Source organism: Peromyscus californicus, unplaced genomic scaffold (genome assembly GCF_007827085.1).
Source record: "Peromyscus californicus insignis strain IS unplaced genomic scaffold, ASM782708v3 Scaffold_5__1_contigs__length_169319896, whole genome shotgun sequence".
Lineage (NCBI taxonomy): Eukaryota > Metazoa > Chordata > Mammalia > Rodentia > Cricetidae > Peromyscus > Peromyscus californicus.
This window is the reverse complement of record NW_026294573.1, coordinates 155,079,266-155,101,380: the sequence shown is the minus strand read 5'-3', so window position 1 is coordinate 155,101,380 and position 22,115 is coordinate 155,079,266. Positions and strand designations below refer to the sequence as shown.

The following is a 22,115-nucleotide window of genomic DNA, read 5'->3' as shown; positions in this document are numbered from 1 at the left end:
CATCTCACTGTTCTAAAAGAGTCAGGTCATCACATCCAATACAATTATTTAAGAAGTGCCATATGCCATGTGCACAGAAGATGAAAACCAAACAGATACTGCATGAAACATAAGAATTCCAAAAAGAATTGGGGCTTCAATCAAAATACTGCCAAGTTCTCAGTGTCTCTGTGACTCAGTTTCCTTGTCTGTTACATTCTTTTGTTAAGAGGTGCAATTGAGGAGACCGTGATCACATCATGCTGAGCTCTAGTAAGAAACAGTGTTTGATCACAACCTTGAAAAGCTTGTGGGTTCCCATTGTGATGAGCACTAACTGATGTTTCCTGCAGGAGCAGCTACTCGGGAGCTGAAGGTGATTCAACCTGAGAAATCAGTTTCTGTCTCTGCTGGAGACTCAGCCACTCTGAACTGCACCGTGACCTCCTTGGTCCCTGTGGGGCCCGTGAAGTGGTTCAGGGGTACAGCGCAGAGTCGGCACCTAATATATAGTTTTACAGGAGAGCGATTCCCCAGAGTCACAAATGTTACAGATGTTACAAAGAGAAACAACCTGGACTTTTCCATCCGCATCAGTAATGTCACACCTGATGATGCTGGAACCTACTACTGTGTGAAGTTCCAGAAAGCAGACTCTGACAAGGAGCTTAAGTCTGGGGGAGGCACAGTGCTGAATGTGCTTGGTAAGTACTGACTGCTTTGTCCTCCTCATCCCTGATATCTCCAACAGGTCAAAATGTGCCCCAGATTCTGTGAGCAACAGAAAGAAGTCTGCAAGTGACCCCCCATGTTCATAGGGTCCACGCCAACTGTGGACCAAGGAAACAGAGGAGGGGAGAGGACATTCTATTTGCTAGAATTCCCCCTTCTGGCAAATGGGGGTAAATCCATACCCTGGTCTGTCTGCCCAGCAGTCCTTACCTTTCTCAATCTGTCTCAGGCTAGTGCCTCCATAAAACCCTGAGAGCTGACTGCCTTGTTCAGTGACAGAGTCAGACTTGGCCGACTGCCTCCAGAGTGTACTTCCCCTACTGATTAAGTCTTCTCTTTCTCCTCATACAACCTGGGTTGAGTATATGTCAGATTCCACTCTAGCTGTCAATAGAGATGGCAGTAAGCAGGCCAGTAGAACCTCTTTACTCAAGATGTCTGTCTCCTCCTCCCAAGAAGAAAAACAAACCACAGCAGAAAGTAACAGGGCCAGGGCATGGTGGCTTGGTTTTCTCATTTCCTCTTCATCCACAGCACACTGGGAGCATTCACAATGTGTCCACATTCCCTGTGGAATCTCTCACCTGGTTTAGATGCTGGCACCAAGCTAGGCTTTTGCCTTAGATCTGTCTGAAAAAGTTTTGTGTCAGGTACCAACTCTCTCAGACACTGAAGGTTCTGAGCAATGTAGGCTTATGTCTATGGGAGTCTCCAACTGGATGACCTCCAATCCCCAGCTGAGGCAACAGGACACTCACTTTGAATTTCCTGACAGAGGCCTGAAGTCTTCTTTTTAGGTCTAGATTCTGAGAATTTTTCAGCATGAAGGACAGTCAGACTACCTAGTCCAGTCTTCTTTGAGATTTTAGCTCTGTGTTCTAGTGCCCTGACTGTGATCATGTAGTCAGTTGTTGCTGAGATCTGTCCTGGAACCCACATCTGATTCTATCTCCATTGAGAAGCCTGATGCATAAGAAATGCTGAGTCAAAATTGCTCAAACTCAGCCAGAATTTCCTTTCATCATCAGCTCCCCAAGGTGGCAAAATGTTCCTAACAGTTAGATGCTAATAGTAGTGATGGGAAAGCTACCCCAATGTCAGCCACACCCTCACTCCATGTCAGAACTAAGAACTGTTCCCCTGTGTAAACAAAGCATCATATTCCAACAGCTACAGATACACTAATTCAGATCCCAGACCAGGAACATTTCATGTGTTTCACTTTGTCACTACCCAAGTGGTGCCACAGTGGATGATCTCATAAAACCACAGTCCTGACCATAAGGTACACACCCTGTGGTCAGGGCCTGTTGAGTCTCAGGGTGAACTAGTTTATAAAGATATCACCCTTTGCTCACCGGTGTGCAGCTGTAGCAAGACTTCTCAGAATCCCTCGATGGAGAGGGACAGAGAGAACGGCTTCATCCTAACTCGATAGATGTCACAAATAAGGACACTGAAGTAATGCAATGTCTAGGCAACCCCAACCAGCAAGGGGCTCAGATAAGATGCAATCTATAGCCTTGCAGTGATATTTCATCTGCTGTGTCATTTGCCCTAAGGATGCCCTGGATGAGAAAGTACATGTAAGGAGGAGATCAAAATACAATGTGCTATGTGCCACATCTCCAGTATATCATTTTCTCCCTAACCATGTGCTATTGGAGAGACATCACTTCTTCCCTTTAGAGATGAGCCTGAGGTTCATAAAAGACACCTGACTTGTGAGCAGGTGAGGAAGAATTACGAATTGACCAAAGCATCCTGCCTCATAAACTAACACTGCATACATGGTATACATCCCACATAGCTTATTCCCTAAGCAGCAGCCACAGAATGGAGCTGACTTCTATGCCTAGTCTTGAAAATATGGTCTGTCCATGGAAGAAGAAAAAAGGAAGGGGCCCCTGGAACAAGAACCTCTTTTCTGGAACAGGAAGGTTGACTAGAATTCCTCAAGTTAGATTGTTAGAAAGAGGCAGAGCCAGGGGCAGGGCTACAGAACTGGGGACAGTTGCTTTGTGTGGTAAATGAAAGTGAGGGCACAGGAAATGGCCTCTGAGACGCAGCAGGGAAGTGGGGACAGAGTCTCTGTTTCAGCCTCAGTGTCCTCATTGTGGCCTGGTGATGACCACAGACCCTTTAGAGATAAAGGCTGCCCCTGTGTATATCATGTGACACAGCAGCTCCCCCCAAACCAGGTGGCATTATGGTTGTAAAACCTTGGCTAACTTACTCTAAATTTGAAGCACGGTTTCCCTTCCTGTACAACGTATATACCTGCACCCTCTTTGTGAGGGTGCTATGACTATCCACAGAGTTGCTAAGAGACTGGCAGCAAGAAGCCATGGGAGAGAAAACCTTGCTCTCTGTGCAGTCCTCAGTTTCCCTTTCTGTGAAGATGACAGCCATGTTCCATGGTCAATGTTATGAATGAATCCTAGATGGCAATGTCAGGGTCATTACAGGGCTTCAGTAGTGCAGTGGTCTGCAGGAGAGAGGACTGAGACTAAGTGTCTGCACATGGTCAGGCCTACCACAGCAATACCCCCGTCCTGGTACCAATTTCTTTCTAAATTGTGGTTACAATAGCTGTGAATAAACACCATGGGCACATAAGCTCTTACAAAGGAAGACATTTCATTGGGGGTAGCTTACAGTTTCAGAGGTTTGACTTAGTATCATCATGGAGCAGACATGGCAGCACTCAGGCAGACATGGTGCCTGAGTGTATATAAGCTGAGAGACCCACATACTGATCCATAGGCAACAGGAAGTGAAATGTGTGTCATACTGAACATATCTTGAACATATTTTAAACTAAGGAGCCCATTCCCACAATTACACACTTCCTCAGACAAGGCCATACCCACTCCAACAAAGCCATATCTCCTAATAATACCCCTCCCTATGAGCTTATGGGGGCAAATTACATTCAAACTACCACTTACCTTAAACCTATAGAGATATCAGGTTTGCTGGAGTTTAGATAGCTTGACTTCAAATAACACTTGTTTACAATCCTGATTTGATGGACATTAGAGAAGGGATCACATATGTAGAAATACAAATGTGTAATGATATTTTCAAATGCAGCCTGTTACACATGATAACTTCAGCACAAGACATCTACACAGCACACTGCCTCCCTCACACTCCTCCACCCATACGTGTGCTTCCAACCAGGGAGTGTTACTCTTTGCTCAACAGGCTCACACCTGTGTCTCTTATGATTAACAGGAAATGAAATACCTTTAGCTTCTTCTGCAGAAGGTGAGCACTGTTTTCAAACTAAGCTAAGTCCACCTGAAGCCCATTTGGAGATGCAGACTACTGAGCTCTCAATGTTAAATTCAGACTCGGCATAGTTGAGACCTACTAGCATGTAGTTCAGGAAAGAAAGCAAGCAACCGGGGAAGCAGGAAGGGCTCCAGCTTTGTGGTCCCTCTGTGACGTCATTTATTTCCTGGGTTACTATAGATGTGAATCTACAAATATTTCCCCTAGATTTGATAGGTTTATGGAGCAAACCAGCAGGAGAAGATGATAGAAAATATAAAATACACTGGTAATTGCCTTCCTTTTCCCAGGCTGAGAATTCTACCTGGTTTTGCCCTTCCTTGTTTACTAGTGGGGATCTTTGTTAAATTGTGGAGACAAAAGAACAAGGGATACCACAGAAAGACCAGGACAAACCCTGCACCAAAAAACAAAAACAAAAAAAACCCCCAAATCTCTAAAAACAAAAGGAGGAGGATAAACAGTTAAGCTCTGTGTTTAGGACACGGCTGTCACCTTGGAGTAGAGCAGGTTCATAGTGTGGCTGAAGCTCTGGAATTGATCCCAAGCACCACAGTAAACAATGACAAGGAGGATAAGGTTCTAACATTTAAGAAAGTTCCTCACAATGTGATGTCATCAGTGGTAGCAATTACAATCACATCTTGTCTACATGCTGCTTTGACTTTGTCTACTTTTGTAGCATGTAGATGAGAGGTGGTAGCCCATACAGTGGCATGGACTAGACAAAGAGGCTGAAGGAAAGAGTGTAAGTAAACTGCAAAAGCTCTGGGTTTGGTGTCCTGGGTTTCAGCACCAAAATGTTAGTAAAATGATGGCTGAAACTACGAGGAGACAGTTCAACCCTAGAGGGCGAGGTATCCCAGACACCTCAGAGCTACTTAGGACAAGAGCTCTGCCCTGAAGGTATCCTGGACACCTGAAGCTGTTTAGCACAGCTCTGATGGCTGAGACTGCAAAGAAGCAGCCCAACCTTGGAAAGGAAGGTTTTCTGACTTCTCCGGAGAGTCAGGCCTGGAACTACTTCAGCAAGGAAGGGTATCCTGACTCTTTGGAAAAGTCAGGGTATCCTGACTCTTTGGGAAGGTCAGGATATACCTGGTATGATGGTATGATGGGGGATGGCTTCCCCACAGGACACAGCAATCCTGCTCCTCTCCTGGAAAGCCACAATCTCTGGCTCAGTGTTACCAGCTCTTTCTCGCTCAGTCCACTACAGGACATCCCAGCAAGGTTCTTCTGTCCAGCTCCTCCTTGCTCAGTCCACTATAGGACATTCCAGCAAGGCTCTTCTGTTCAGCTCCCCCTTGCTCAGTCCACTATGGGATGTCCCAGCAAGGCTCTTCTGTTCAGCTGTCAATGAAGGTCTTCACCCAATACTCTTTTGAGAAAGAGGTTTATTTAGGAAGGAGTCCAGGAGAGTAGCTGCCTCTACCAGGGTGGAGAGAACAGCTCACAACTGACTGGGTAGGGCAGTTTATATAGGATGTCTAGGGGGTGGAGTCAACTGTGATTGGTTAGTTTATTTTCTGCTCAGGGATTGGTCAGTTTTCAAGGTTTTTTCTCCTCATTCTCTCATGTCCTATTCCCTTACTAGAAAAGTATGTCCACTCAAAATTGACATAAATTTTTGCCTTTTTACCCTAACAGCAGCTCCCAGGATACTCCTGCATCCCTCCTCTTTTTTTCATCAAAAATCCCCAAACCTCTCTTTGTAGGGAAAAGGGGCTGGCTAGAGAAACCGACCTGACCCTGGAGCCCAGAATTAGGGAAAGATGGCTCAGATAAGACCAGTGAGAGAAACACAGTTTAACACAGATCAGAACCATCTCTGCCCCTGTCCAATTGACTTGTGAAATCAACCAATCACAGAGCAGGACAGTAGAATCCTGGCCCTAGGGCCCAGGACCAGGGAAAGAAAGACAGCCTGTGTTTGGGACCTGAGCTAGAGAAGTGAACACTTATTCCCCAAACCCAGAACCCAGGAAATATGCCCTGACTCTGAGACTAGTACCAAAAGAACAATCTTGGTCCCTAGAATCAGAGTCAGTGAAAGAAATGTGCCCTGGCCTTAGAGGTAGTGTCAAAAAGCCAAGAAAGGCCAATGAAAGAAACACAGTTTGGCCCTGAAATCAGGGCCATCTCTGCCCCTTGCTCACAAAGTAAGGCAATCAACTCCTTAGTGTCCTGCTTGTCCGCAGTTTGGACAGGGTCAAGGCATCAGTCAATGTAAAGGGCAGTTTTTCACCCAGCAGCCAACTTTGTTTCATTTAAAGCAGCGAGCTCCAGGTGTGGGTTCTTGAATGCCCCACCATCTTTTTTGAAGGAGATTAGAGGTGCTTCCAGGAACTGGCATGTCTCTTTATCATGCTTGTTTTATATGTCTGAGTTTAAGCTGCAGGCAGTGTCAGGACAGGAAAGGGTTATTAAGTTGGGGAAGTAGCCAGGGCCTTGGCTGAGGGAGGTGTCAGATAAGAAGGATCATGAAGTAATTAATAGTGGAGAACTTGGCTTCAGGAAGACAGGAGGGAGGAGGCAGTGGCTGTGGAGGTTCAACAGCAGAGGCTGAGCTGACAGGGCACACAGGAGAGCAAGTGTGGCAGGAGCCAGTGGCTGATACAGGGAATTTGGTTTCAGGACAGGAATAGAGCATCATGGGACTGAGATGGTTTTCGGAGCTATGGCAGTGATGGGGAGGCTGGACTGTGGGAGATATTTTAAAGAGAAGAGGGTAGAAGGGTAGAAGAGGGTAGACATTTTGTAGAAGGGAAGTTTGGGGAGTGTAGAACAGAGTTAATGTATAAGAAATTTGGAACTCTATTTGTGTAAGCTGCAGGAGGAGTTTCAGGACAGAAAAGGGTTAAATTGAGAAAGTGGCAGAGGGAAGTATGGCTGGCCTTCACAGAGGAGGCTGGCTGGCATGAGAGAGTCAGTGACCAGGAGCTGGGGATGGGATGGGCAGGGATGGGATGGGCAGGGATGGCATCGGGGGCTGCAGCAGCCATGGAGGAGGCTGGTGGGTTTGTTCCAGTTACTGGTTGTCAAGGAAAGCTGGAGAGACTGACCAGCTGCTGGGCCCAGCAGAGTGGAGCGGGCAGGGCAGCGAAAGACGCTGTGGCAACTCAGGGAGGAAGGCAGGCTAGGAGAGGGAATCTGAAAAGGACAGAAATCTGTTTCAGAGCAGAAGGAAAAAACAGAAGGCTGTTGTTAACAGTTTAAGTGGCAGTGAAGTTTTTTGTTAATAGAATGAAGGCCATAGCCATGGTGCTCGGTGGGGGACGGGTTATGGCCTGTGGTGGCAGCTGCTGGGGCCTGAGCGGTGTGACCCGTGGTTCTGGTGCCTTGGGGAGAACAGGAAGAGTAGGGCACACATGGCAGAAATGGCTGGCTTGGTCTGCTGAGATTGCAGTCCATGGTACCCTGATGGCATGGCTTTCACTTGGTCACAACATGGCATGAGCTGGCTCACAGAACTCTGCTGCTGTTACTGTGATCAAGCTGCAGGGTGTGGGGGATAGGGAGTGCAAAGGCAGACAGACTATGAGTCCCAGTGTTCCTGCAGAGCTGCGGCAGATGTTTGGAGGACCACAAAGTAGAACGAGAAAGTTTGCAACTGTGAATAGAAGAAAACAGAGACAGTCAGGTCTGAGAAGTAGGCAGGGACAGGAGGAGGCATCGGAGTTCTCAGAGAGAGGAGGCGGAAGGCAGGGACAAGTGGAGACCTGAGAGGTCTCCAAGAGGGCAAGGGGGGCTATATCTCTTTGTTTTGGTCCTTATGCCCACAGACTTGTAAAGGTTTTGATTTGTTTGGTCTTTAGGGAGCATAAGGGCTGTTTTTTGAGGGTTAGGATGTATCAGTAATTTTGAGTGTGTTGGAATTTTCAGTCAGGATGGAAAAAATGGATTCCCTTTGCTAATGGTGACCTTGGGCCAGGGTTGAAGGCCTAGAGCTTCCCCTGGCCTGGAACAGCCATACAGAGACCTCTGAGAGAGAGGCATGACACTCAAACTCCATCACAAAGAGGGAGACAATCCAGGAACTGTCAGACAGGACTTTGGGAGGGTTAGGAGAGGACACTGGATTCCAGTGACATGGCCACAAACACGACAGGAAAACTTCCAATCAAGCCAAAGTAAACAGAATGTGCCTATCAGCTGCCCAAGGGAGTCTACCATAACCAATGAAGTCTGTGCTGGGATGCAGTCTCCCCAATCCCACAGGACAGAGCAAGGACTCTGGACACTCCACAGCTGTCACTTGATAACCTGGGGATTATTTAGGACAGAAAGGGAACAGGAATTTACCAATCTGCCCCTGTTGGATTAGATCAGGCATCAAGAGGTCCAAATGTTTGAGAACTGTGTTGGTGCTGCTAAGGGATCCTGTAGACAGAATCCTGGGTTTTGGCACCAATGAAAGGAAAAGTATTAGCCTAGGACCCTCAAGACCAAGTTCTCAGCACTTTATTTGCCAAGATGACATAGGAGATTTATTTGTTCCAGAGGGGCAGAAGGTAGGGATAAGGGGAAAAGGACAGGAGACAGGGGAAGAGGGAGAGGGGGAAGGGAACCAGGGAAAGGGGACAGGGATATTTGTCCCAGAGAGACAAAGGACTGCCTCTGGATAGATGGGAGACAGATGTAGCACATAGGAAAACTGCATTCTATAAAGGTAAAATGAGAAACTCCCTGTTAGGATGAGGCTTAATTTTAATTGAACATGTGAATTAGGTGAGTCAAAGAGGACTTCAGATTGCTGGATTTCAATACTTTGATAGCAAGACCTTGGAAATCAGCCTCAGGAGGAGGAGGAAGTGACTAAATGAAAAATAGACCTTCAGGGGATAGCTCCAGGAATGTAATCTGATGGTTTTTATCAAGGCAGAGGGAACAGGGGAGAAGGTCAAGGTCTGCCAGAGCCACATGCTCTAGTGGGCTAGTGTCCCTTCACTGTGAATAGAACTAAAGGACTCCAGGTGAACACCAGGACTGACAAAGGAGAGAAGTTCAGAACAATGTTCATTTTCTAGAGGCAGTGTCCTGAGTACTGCTCTGTGAGTCTGTCTGTTGCAACAGGTGACCAAAATACCCTGTCTGAAAATTATTAAAAAAACAATAATTAAATTTTTCTAATATTAAGGCTGACAGAATTACTTTCAGCAGAATTCCACTTAAATTAATATAACTCTGAGCCCCATCAGTGAACACAAGTCAGTCCCAAAGCAGCTGATGGCCTGGCTCCATGCTTATCACTGCTCACTTCCTGGCACATTGAGGCTGACATGCAGGCCAGTGACATGGCCAGAGGGAAGTGTCTCTGCAATGCTCAGCCACCATTCCTTCTCACTTAAGTACCTTATTCTGTACTCTCCTCCAGTTCCTTCCTCATCTGACCACAGACTTCTCAACGAGTGCTGCTGCTTTGAGGGGCTGTACTATCATTTTGTCTTACCAGTGCCTGTGTTCTGTTTCTAGGGTTGCCATGGCAATGTAGCCCAGGCTAGAGACCCATACAATAGACATTAATTTCTTCAGAGCTTTGGAGGCTGGAAACCCAGGGTCAGGATGTCCACTGAGCTACTTTCTTCCACAATGCCTCTCCCATTGTAAATTATACCTTCCTTCTCTCCACATGGGATCTTACTTCAACCTGTCTCTGTGGAACTTCTCCATCTCTTGAAATTTAACCAGTCACAGTGGGTTAAGATTCACACCAATGACTCAACTGACCTTTATCCCTTTAGAGACCCTGTTCCAAATACAGTCACATTATGAGGTACTGTGGTCATAGCTCTGAAATATGGAGCATAAGCAACTTGTATACAACAGGTCCTCACACATCCCTGGTCTATTTGATCTTCTCCAGGGAGCTTTGTTTTCCTTCTCATGGACACTTCTTATTGACACTCTGAGTGGCCCTTGCTCACGATTCCCAAAGGCTATTTGTCTTCAGTTCCTTCTTAGTCCATGAGAAAAACTTGATAACTTCAGGTCAGGGCTTAGCAGCCCTCAGGCTCCTCCCCGCTGTGGTTAGGGGCTCTATTGTGTCATCTAATAATAGAAGTTGAACTTTAAAATGTGCTCACTACATTTTCACTGAACCTGATTCTAGCAGTGATTGATGAATCCTTCTGATGATTTTAGCACTTCCTGAAGCTTTTTATTTTTGATTTTATCAAAATAATACATAGTTACATTAATTATATCATTGCCTGCTTTCTCTTTTTTCTCCCCTTCTTTGTTTCTTTGACTGCTCTCTCCCTTCCTCCCTCCCTCTCTCTCTCTCTCTCTCTCTATATATATATGTATATATATATATATATATATATAACTCCATGATATCTCTCTTTATCTCTCTCTCTTTCACACACACACACACACACACACACACACACACACACACACACACACTTTCCTAAATATATAATTATAATTTGATCAGTCCATATACTGTTACCTGAACAAAAACAACACCAATACACATGACAACATTAAAGGGGAATATGTCACTGACAGACACTGTGTGTCTTTGCTCTGTCTTTTTAGTCATGTTCCAGCCTTGAGTTGCCTTATTATTCTCTTTCTACCATGATCGTCTGTCTTCCTACAGGCTCCAATGCAACAGGATGGCCAGCAGGTTAAAATTTCTAAACTGTGATATTTAGTGCAACTTCTGTTTTTATTGGTTGATTTATCTTAATAATTTACTTCAATACTGGGAAGTTGTCTAGCACAAATGTTGTACTTTGAGTCTGAAATATACTCAAAAATTCATATACTAATTTAGCCTTTGTTCCCAGCTGATGGTACTGTGAGAAATGATTGGGTGTTTAGAAGGTAAGGTGGACATGAGCCACATTGTTCCATTACACACTGTCCTCATAAGGAGGTTCTGCCTCCCCTGAGACCACAGCATTGGAGCCAGTCCAGCCAGGATCCCTGAACTCTCTCAATCAGTGAAACAGAGGACATATTTACTTCTTTGAACTGCTGATCCCAGGTATTTTTCAAATCTATAGGAAGCTAATTTAGCAAGTTACAATTATCTCCAGATACACATCTGTATCAAGAGCTAGATTCAGCTCCATAATCTGTGCCCAGCTCCATGACACTCTGCAGATCATCCAGTGTCAGTAAATGATCCATGACTCAGCAAATTAACCAAGAAATTACTTTTCAAAATCATGAGCAGCCACCATGTCCCAGATACTGTAGAAAGTACTCCAAGGTTCTAGCTCATATGGGCCTACATGTCAAGTTAAAACTCATGTCACATTGCACAGACAGAGAAAAAGAAGCAGAAGAACCAACAACTCTAGTGGCAGTGTGGAAAGCTGTGGCTTGAACCCAGGCTGTCTGACTGAGGTCCTGGGATTAGCAGTCAGTGCCCCTAGAGAGTTTAATCTCCTCTTGAACTTTAGCCTGATGAAGTGAGGACAGGGTCTGTGGTTTTCTTCTGGGTTCTTCAGCTTACTCTTTACATACAAACAGCTTTTCTTTGGGAAGCTCATTCACATGGGAAACTAGTTTTCAATTTCTACATAAATTACCAATTTAAAATGGGGTTCAGTGACAAGGGAAGATGTCACACTGAGCAAATCATACATAGGGAAGAGTTTGGTGAATACTTACTATGAACTAGAGGCTATTGACAAAAGAGATCCAACATCCTTCACTTTTACTCTTATGTACCATGCTCTGTTCTCCTCTTTGCTGAAACACTTTTCTCCTGCATCATTGTGACACGTGACAGGCTTGAGTGTTGCTGTCATTATGGTTCTGCTGGGATAAGTTGAATGGTGAGGCTGGAACCTCTGTGCTAGTGCTCTGGGATTTCTGTGGACTCACAGATGAGAACTGACAATCTTCCAAAACCCTACCTGTGTGAAGTCAGAAACACTTCCCTGACTTAGTACATAGCTACTGCAGCCTGGGCTCTGGGAATGGGACAGAGAAGGATGGAGAATCTCCTAAGCAAAGTTGCTGTGCAGACTCCAGCTGGTCTCTCTAAATCAGCTAAAGCCTGTAATGACTGGATGCTTCTATTAGCTATGATCACCCACATCCATGCACATAGAGTTAGCTGAGATTCTCATGTCCACTCTGCAAAGCAGATTCCACAGGTGTCAGGATACTAGGTTTAGTTTTCTGTGCTTTTGTCTCAGAAAGGCAGGTTCTAGTCCCTCCTGATGATTTCCTTCCCTCTCCCATAGTTGGTTACCTCAAAGTGCAGTGGCTACTGCTTTAGTTCTTTGTGAGGGATGAGATGGGTCCTGGGGCCATGACATTGACTTTCACATCTCCCCATATTTACCATTTTACCTTTAGAGAATTAAATTTATCCAAGTATTTGTAAATGTCAAAAACATTAGTTCATTTTAGTTTCTGTTCATTATGTAATATGCTAATAAGAAATATTGCAGAAGAATGGCTCCTACAAATGTGTCCTGTTTAAGCAAGCCTGCTAGAGGAGCAAGTCATTCATACTGTTTCTATACTTTCTGTTTTATTTCTGTTTCAATATTATAGGTCCTGGTGCTTCATAAAATTTTAAGTTACAACTTTGTTTTTAAATACTGTATTAAATCAGTCTACAAAATTTTGAGTGTTGCTACATTTTTCAAATTCTGGAGATACTTTAGTAAAAGCTAAATAGGTCTTTTTAATCTTTATGGTGTTTTCTAACCAAAATATTAGTCTATAAATTTATTATATAAATTCAGGATTTCCAGTTGGAACAAATTATAAACTTTGACAAAATTATTTATATAATTGGTGTATATAACTATACCAAAATATAAATTACTATGTAGGCTCATATAAGCTAACCCATTCCCATTATTTTTCCCATATTTTATTTTTTAATCAGTAAGTATTCTAAGACTATCCACGTGTTTGCTAGATTCGGCATTATCTCATTACACAAGGTTTTAATTTCACAGACTTGCTTTTTGCTTTTGGTTTCAGTTATCTAGGGGGAAGCAGATTTGCCATAACAGATATTCTTCTTTGAGACCTAACAGTGACTGTGAAGCCTGAGCCCATCCCCCATCTTTCCTAGCAGATCCAGGTGTATGAACTTTCCTAAGGCTATTAATGAGAACTGCAAGGTAGAATATTAGAGTCACCATTACCAAACAGCTAAGTGGAAACTGGGAGCTCAGGATGCTTTATGAAATTTTAAAATTCATGATACAGACAGAAGTATTGTCTTTTAAACTAGGCCTTATTCTCTGGGATCCTTTATTTCAACACAAAGGAAGTCTGTTAATATTTCCTGCAGGGCAGGCATCATTGCAGTAAACTCAGATTTTTAACTAGAAAGAGCATGTTTACTCCCTAGTGTTGGACCCATAGTTTGCCATGTGTGGAATCCTTGGTTTTACTTAAATCCTGGATGTGTTTTTTTCTTTTAGAACTGTGACTACACACACTCTCTCATTGCCTCCTGGATGCTGACATTTCTGATATGAGCTGTGTTCACATCATTTAGCAGGATGAGATGAGTCATGCTCCAGGCTGCTCTCAGCATTCTCTGTTACTCCTCCTCTTTTGTCTGTTGGATTCTAGTGTGGACTGGTGTGGGCCTCTCTGAGTTTATCTTACACTGAATTGGTTCAGTGTGATGGATTTATAGTTCTTACATTATAATAAACCAGGAAGGTGTTAGACAACAGATTTTTTTCCCCAATAATCTTGGCAGTACACTCCAAATTCTTCAATTTCTTCTCTTAATTGTACCCCTGCAGTGCTGACTGAGTAAGGTTACGGGATCCTTTTCCATGATTTGAGATATTTTTTGTAACCTGCTAAATCAATCCTCTGTGGACCCTGCCCTTTGGACTAAGTTATACACATCTCAACTCCTCAATGCCTTTTGGTTCATCTCACAGTTTCTCTGCATTTGGTGTTATATTTGCTATTCAGACTCTTCACTTTCTTTAGTGTTTTTCCTTGCTTTCCTTTTTGCTCTTTTCATATCTCAAATGAATGTTGTACAGTCTTGGTCCATTAATGTAGTATAGTGAGTGCAATACAGTGCACCTACCAGATCATCAGCGTCCAGGTAAGAAGGCATCATCAGTGTCAGGGTTATGGGAAGACAGGTGACCACACCATGCGCAAGGAAACAGCAGGACCTCCTGCAGGGTGGAGTGCTGTGACCCTGTGACAGTTGTCTTATTACAGTAAATTAGACCTTCTGACCTCTAAAGTGTGAAGTAAAACGTTTCTGTTGTATCAAACGACTAACTTTTTAGGAACCTGTTATATCATCATGGGATTGGAGAGATGGTTCAGGGGTTAAGGCCACTTACTACTCATCCATGAGACCCAGGTTCAATTCTGAGCACCCACATGGTGACATAACTATATATAACTTCAGTTCCAAGGGTTGTGACACCCTATTCTAGCTTCCTTGACAGCTAGTCATGCATTTGGTGTACAGACATATATGGAAGCAAAATACCCATACACATAAAATTAATTAGCTATCTACTGTGATTATAACACATATCTTTAAGAACTGGTAACTTAAACAGAGGGTTTATTTCTCTAATCAGGCTACATGTTATTGCATATTGAGAGCTATCTATGGCATTATCACTTCACCTGGTAAAGCAACCCCATCGTGAACTGCAGGCCTGACCTAGAGAATCTTGAAATCAAACATACATCTCATTAGTTATATCTAGCTCTTACACTCATGTATAACTAGCTTTAAAGAGTCCCATGAATCACACCCAATACTATTACACAAGAAGGACTCATGCCATGTGCACAGAAGGTAAAACCCAGCGGACACTGGATGAAGCATGAGAATTGCAAAGAGAATTGGGGTTTCAGTCAGAATCCTGCCCAGTTCTCAGTGTCAGGGATTCAGTTTCCTCGTGTGTGTTAATCCTTGTGTTCAGAGGCCCAGGTGAGGAGAACTGTGATCACATCATGCTGAGCTCTAATAAAGTAGCAGTATATGATTATGAACTAGAGGATCCTCTGGGTTCCCATCAGGATGAGTACTGACTGATGTTTCCTGCAGGAGGAGATATCAGGGAGAACCTGAAGGTGATTCAGCCTGAGAAATCAGTTTCTGTCTCTGCTGGAGCATCAGCCACTCTGAACTGCACTGTGACCTCCCTGCTCCCTGTGGGGCCCGTGAAGTGGTTCAGGGGTACAGGGCAGAGTCGATACTTAATATATAGTTTCACAGGAGAGAAGTTCCCCAGAGTCACATATGTTAAAGATCCCACAAAGAGAAACAACCTGGACTTTTCCATCCGCATCAGTAATGTCACACCTGCTGACGCTGGAACCTACTACTGTGTGAAGATCAACAAAGCAGACTCTGACAAGGAGCTTCAGTCTGGGGGAGGCACCCAGTTGAATGTACTTGGTAAGTACTACATAGTCCTCATCCCTGATAAATCCAACAGGTTATAATGTGCCCAAGATTCTGTGAGCACCAAGGAACAAGCAAGCCTTTAAGTGACTTGCATGTTCATAGGCTGACTTAACCCCAGCTGTGGACCAAGGAAGCAGAGGAGAGGAGAGGATATGCTATTTGCTAGAGGTGCCACTTTGTAGATAGAGTTTTTCTCTCCAGGTCCTGCCAAGCCCCAGCAGTCCCACAGCCCACTTATAAACACACAGACTCTTATATCATTTAAACTATTTGGCCTAATGGCTCAGACTTCTAGCTATCTAGTTCTTACATCTTAAATTAACCCATTTCTATAAATCTATACCTTGCCACATGGCTCATGGCTTACCAGTATCTTACATGTTAGTACTCATGGTGGCTGCTGGCAGCGTCTCCTCCCCAGCCTTCCTGTTCCCAGAATTCTCTTCTCTGCTTGTCCCACTTATACTTCCTGCCTAGCTACTGGCCAATCAGCATTTTATTTATACAAAGCGATATCCACAGCACTTCCCCTTTTCTTTTTTTTCAAAAAGGAAGGTTTTAAATTTCACATAGTAAAATTACATATAACAAAACAATTATCAAGCAAGAATTACAGTTATAATATCTAGTCTATTTATAATATCTAGTCTATTTGGCAAAATTAAAGAAGATATCCTATCTATCCTATATTTGTGAGTCTAAGGTTTCATATCTAACTTATCTTTCATCATAACTAAGGAAAATTATAACTATCTAGTTTCCAACTACGTCAAAGACCTCAGAAGGATATAATATTACCTGAGAAATGGGAGAAGGATGCAAGCAATTTTTGGGAGTCTTGCAGGGTAGACAGAGACAGCTGGCAGCCTGGACAGTCACCTAATGTTCCTTTGTAAAGTTGGCACATCTGTCTTCAGCCCACAGGCCTAGAGTCTCTCAGTCACTTCTCTCTGTGTCCTGTAGAATGTCTGGCAATTTCTTCCATGAATCAGGAACATGAAGGACCATTTTGCCAAACAAAGTTCAGTGGTCACCTTCCTATGGGTCCTGCATGTCCAGTTGATATATTTTTTTTCAAGCAGTCCAGGCAAGAACAGTTTCTTGCCCAAATGGTTATTTTTGCCAATGTGAAGATAAACTCCATATAGAGTGTCTTCAATGCCCATCATCCTCTCTGAAGTAAATCGGTGCTGCCAGGAGCAGACACGTCTCATTGTCCAGAAAGTCTAAATTTTTTAAAACATTTTAAATGCCATAATCTGTAGGTCTTTGAAGGGTTTGAAGAATCCTTATCTATCTGAAATATATCTATATATACAAGAAAACTTAACTAATATGGCTACAAGTTTGACTATCACAGAAGACTATTAATCTGTATTTTTTAATTATCCATTAAAATTTAAATGAGTTACATAAACATAATACCTCCAATGAGAGTAGAAATATATATACAGTATAACAAAATTAAGTTTAAACTTGTATCAATAAACTAAAATCCATAGCAATGTAAAAAATTTCTAAACAAGTTGTTACTCTTTAAAAGTAGGTTTATTACTCTACCTTTCATCCTATTATATCTATATTATATCCCCTTTTTGTAGATGAATGGTCTTGTTAAATAAGAAACACAGAACCAATGCAGAGATGAAAACCCAAGAGGTCAGAGTTCAGACCTAAAAACCTTACCTTTCACTGCTGCTGCTGTCCTCTTCAGCCAAGAGAGCTACTTCCTGTCTGTTTGTCTTTTTTATAGACTTTCTATTCTGCCTTCTCATTGGTTGTAAACCCAACCACATGACCTCCTCGCCACTGCCTGTCTGTACAGACCTCCAGGTCTTCTATGGTTGGTATTGAGATTAAAGGCGTGTGTCTCCATGCTGGCTGTATCCTTGAACACACAGAGATCTGCCTAGCTCTGCTCCTAAGAGCTGGGATTAAAGGCATGCACCACCACCACCCAGCTTCTGCTATGGCTTGCTATTAGCTCTGACCCTCAGGCAACTTTACTTATTAATATACAAATAAAATCACATTTCAGTACAATTAAGATATCACCATACCTTTTCTTCTTTAGAAAGAGATCACATTTATAATCAACCTGTTTTAAATAAAAATATTGGTTTTTCTCTGTCCCACACCAGAAGGTTCTTTTGATATGGGACACAAGAATCTCTCAACCTTTTATTTTAGGAATATGCTTGGGTTTAGAGATGGAGTGAACCAATTCCACCTCCAAAGCCAGCTTGGTATTTTTGGGAATTTGGGCATAGCTTCTCTTGCTACTTCCTGCTGGAGGGGGTTGCTGTATCTTATGGGGACACGAAGAAAATTTTAGGCTTATAGAGTAGTCCGTGAGGGTGTATTGTCTGAGGCAGTTGCCTTGAAACCATTCTGGATGTTGGATCATCTGGGCCATGGTATCATCAGAGACCATTCAGGGGGTCTTGGCTGGTCAAACTTGATGTGTCTTAATCTGGAACAAATCCCTAGCCTCTTGCTTTCTGTGGAAACAAAAACAGAGCCTCCTTTCCAAAGCAACATATCCTTAGATCCAAATTTTGAAGTCAAGGTATCTTTAAAATACACATATTGGCTTAACTCAACAGCTTTTACAATCAAATGTTTTTCTGCAGTTAAGAATCCCAAAGATGCTGGGTGGTGGTGGTGCACACCTTTAATCTCAGTGCTCAGGAGGCAGAGCCAGGCAGATCTCTATGAGTTTGAGGCCAGCCTGGGCTACCAAGTGAGTTCCAGGAAAGGCGCAAAGCTACACAGAGAAACCCTGTCTCGAAAAACCAAAAAAAAAAAAAAAGAATTCCAAAGACAACACAATCCAGATTCTCTGTGTAATATCCATCTTTATATGGCTTATTTTTATACTACCTTTACTGTCTCTTTAAAGACTTTATTTTTAAAAACTATGTATTTTTTAATTTATTAATTTATTATGTATATAGTGTTCTGTCTGCATGTATGCCTATAGGCCAGAAGAGGGCACCAGATCTCATTACAGATGGTTGTGAGCCACCATGTGGGTGCTGGGAATTGAACTCAGGTCCTCTGGAAGAACAGCCAGTGCTCTTAACAACTGAGCCGTCTCTCCAGCCCAAAACTATGTATTTTTTATATAACTGTATATATTTCTTTTTCTCTCTCTTCCAAGCCTACATACATTTTTACACACATTGTAAACTATTGTATCTGAATCTTTCTTAAGGTGAATCTATTGTTTTAAACTACAGCATTACTAAGGCTAAAATAGCAGCTTTGGCTGGTGGCTCCACCTACCTCAGCTTCCCAACATGGCGGTGGTATGTTTACCACCAGCTCTGGGAGTCATCAACTCTCAGAAACAGTGGGTCTATGGTTCTATCAAAGCAGCTTGTAGCCCAGAAATCTCTGTCTCTCTGTCTCTGTTTCTCTGTCTCTCTGTCTCTGTCTCTTTCTCTCTCTCTTGTACTAGCAAAAGCTAAATCCACCATGCAATGTAATGTGCCGCTTGAAGACACCTCATTCTCTCCATACTGTAAGTCAAGTGCACACGCCAGGAACCCACCATAGTAGCTCAAACCAGCAGGCTGCCGCTAACTTGAGAGAGACAACTAGGAAGCTGTTTTTAGCTCCATTTTAGGATCTTTATTCTCAGGTTTTAGGTGGAAACTCTTGCCAACCCATTGGGCACCATTTGTAGCTAGAGTTTTTCTCTCCAGGACCCACCAAGCCCCAGCAGTCCCACAGTCCACTTATAAAATAAACACACAGACTCTTATATCATTTAAACTATTTGGCCTAATGGCTCAGGCTTCTAGCTATCTAGTTCTTACATCTTAAATTAACCCATTTCTATAAATCTATACCTTGCCACATGGTTTGTGGCTTACCAGTGTCTTATATGTTTGTACTCATGGTGGTGGCTGGCAGCATCTCCTCCCCAGCCTTCCTGTTCCCAGAATTCTCTTCTCTGCTTCTCGTACCTATACTTCCTGCCTGGCTACTGGCCAATCAGCATTTTATTTATAGAGCAATATCCACAGCATCACTTCTGGTACATGGGGGTACATCCATACTTTTGTCTGCCTCACAATACTTACCTTTCTTAATCTGTCCCAATCTAGTGGCTACATAAAGATAGTTGATGCCATGTTCAGTGACAGGGACAAACCTGGCCTATACCTCCAGAGTGTATTACCTCACCCGATTAAGTCTTCTCTTTCTGCCTGAACAACCTGGGCCTAGTGTACACCAGGTTCCACTCTAGATGTCAAGAAGCAGCCTAGGAGGAGCTCTTTTCCCAAGATGTGTGTCTTCTCCTCCCAAGAGGAAAAACACATCACGGCAGAGAGTGGCAAGGCCAGAGCACAGTGTGATTTTCTCATTTTTCCTTCATCCACAGCACACTGAGATCCTTTGGTACATGCCCACATTCACTGTGGAATCTCTCACCCTTGGCTTAGATGCTGGCACCAAGCAAGATCTTCGTCTTGGGTCTGTCTGGAAACATTTTATTTCTTACTTGCACAGGCACTGAAGGTTCTGGGCAATGTTGGATTATGTCCTGGAGGGTGTCTTCATGTAGATGATCTCCAATCACCAGCAGAGGCATCAGGACATTGTAGCTAGAGTTTTCCTGCCTGGCCCACAGTCAGGACAAATCTCTCTCACCTGCCAGTCCCACAGCCTCTCAGACCCAACCAAGTAAACACAGAGACTTATATTGCTTATAAACTGTATGGCCGTGGCAGGCTTCTTGCTAACTGTTCTTACAGCTTAAATTAATCCATTTCCATTAATCTATACCTTGCCACATGGCTCGTGGCTTACCGGCATCTTCATATGCTGCTTGTCATCATGGCGGCTGGCAGTGTCTCTCTGACTCAGCCTTCCACTTCCCAGCTTTATTCTCCTCCTTGTCCCGCCTACACTTCCTGCCTAGCCAATGGCCAATCAGTGTTTTATTTATTGACTAATCAGCAACACATTTGCCATACAGAACATCCCACAGCAGGACATTCACTTTGAAACTTCCTAATAGAGGCCTGAAGTCTTATTTCTTGCTCTTGATTTCTGGCATTTTTACAGCATGAACAGCCAGACTATCCAGCCCAACCCTATTTGAGATGTGAGCCCAGTTTGCCAGTACTCTGTCCATGATCACATAGCCAGCTGGTGCTGGGATCTGGGCTTGAAGCCACATCTGACTCCAGGCCAGCTTCTTGATGCCCCAGCAAGTGACACCATCTCCATATAGGAGCCTGGTGCATAAGAGATGCTGAGTTAGAATGTTTTGAACTCATGCAGCATTTCCATTCATCACCAGATCCCCAAGGTTTTCAGATGTTCTTCATAGTCAGATGCTAAGAGTAGTGATGGCAAAGCTACCTCAGTGTCAGCCATGTTAGAACTGAGAACTGTTCCCCTGTGTAAACAAAGCATCATAGTGCAGCAGCTAGAGATACACTAATTCAGATCCCAGATCATGAATGCTTCATTTGTTTCAATTTGTGCCACTAAAGCAGTGCTACAGTGGATGAACTTGTAGAGCCACAGTCCTGGCAATAAGGCACATGCCTGTAGTTGGTTTTTACTATTTGGGGTCCTGTCACCCAGCTCCCAAATAAACACACAGAGACTTATTTTTACTTACAAATACCTGGCCTTAGCTTAGCTTGTTTCTAGCCAGTTTTTGTAACTTAAATTATCCCATTTCTCTTTAACTATACTTTGCCTCTGTAATTTTTATCTTTGTTTCTGTGTATTTTTCTTTCCTTCTTACTCTAGGGCTGGCTGTGTCGCTGTGCAGTTGGCCCCTGGTATCTTCCTCTCCTTCTCCTTTTCTCATTTTTCCTTTCTCTTTAGCCTGGATTTTTCCTTCTATTTATTGTCTCTTCCTATTAGTCCCACCTATTTCTCTCTCCTGCCTAGCTATTGACCATTCAGTTCTTTATTAGATCAATCAGATATTTAAGACAGGCGAAGTAACACAGCTTTACAGAGTTAAACAAATGAAACACAGAAGAGTGAAACACACTTTTGCATCATTAAGCAAATATTCCACAGCATAAATGAATGTAACATATCTTAAACCAATATTCCACAACACATGCCCTCTGGAGAAGGCCTTCTGCATTTGAGGGTGAAATAGTTATAAGGATGTTACCATTTTCCTACCTTGGTGTGTATAATCCCAACCCCTCAACAAAGGGAGACAAGAGGAGTGACTTCATCCTGACACCGCACAGGGGTCTCACATGATACCTTCTCCCTGCTAGCACAGTATGTAGACTTGCTAAAATGAAGGAATGAAGTCATATAACATGCTTAGATAAACTGCTGACATGGAGGAAATATTTCATCTTGTGAGCTTTGTTTCTCAGAAACCATAAGACCTTGGATTTTCACTTTCCCTCTCCAAGTCTTAGTTTTCAGTTAAGTGGAGGTGAGGGTTGGTGGCTGTCAACATGGCTGCTCTTTTCTCTTTTGAATAATGTGGTAAACTGAGAGAAACCCTGGATCCATGTTCCTTTATTGGTCTGATATGGGTTTTAGCATCTGAAATATAGAATGACTCTAGAATGTTCTAATAAACAGCTTTAGTTTAAAATCCCCACAGATACATTTTCTGAAACAACAGGAGATATTTGTGATTATTCTCTTCATAGAGCTCTTAGGCCACCAAGCTCAGGCATGACAACCTCTTATGCTT

The 22,115-nt window shown here is 43.2% G+C and overlaps 1 protein-coding gene across 1 annotated transcript in view; it reads left to right on the top strand.

The window, feature by feature from the left end:
• The first annotated feature begins 319 nt into the window (after window positions 1-319).
• Window positions 320-22,115, top strand: part of LOC128097080 (signal-regulatory protein beta-1-like) — a 90,600-nt gene continuing 68,804 nt past the window's right edge. Inside the window, exons 1-2 of the mRNA XM_052717248.1 lie at window positions 320-683; window positions 15,053-15,403. Coding sequence (XP_052573208.1) covers window positions 320-683; window positions 15,053-15,403 — 715 coding nt within the window. The remainder of the gene's footprint in view (window positions 684-15,052; window positions 15,404-22,115) is intronic.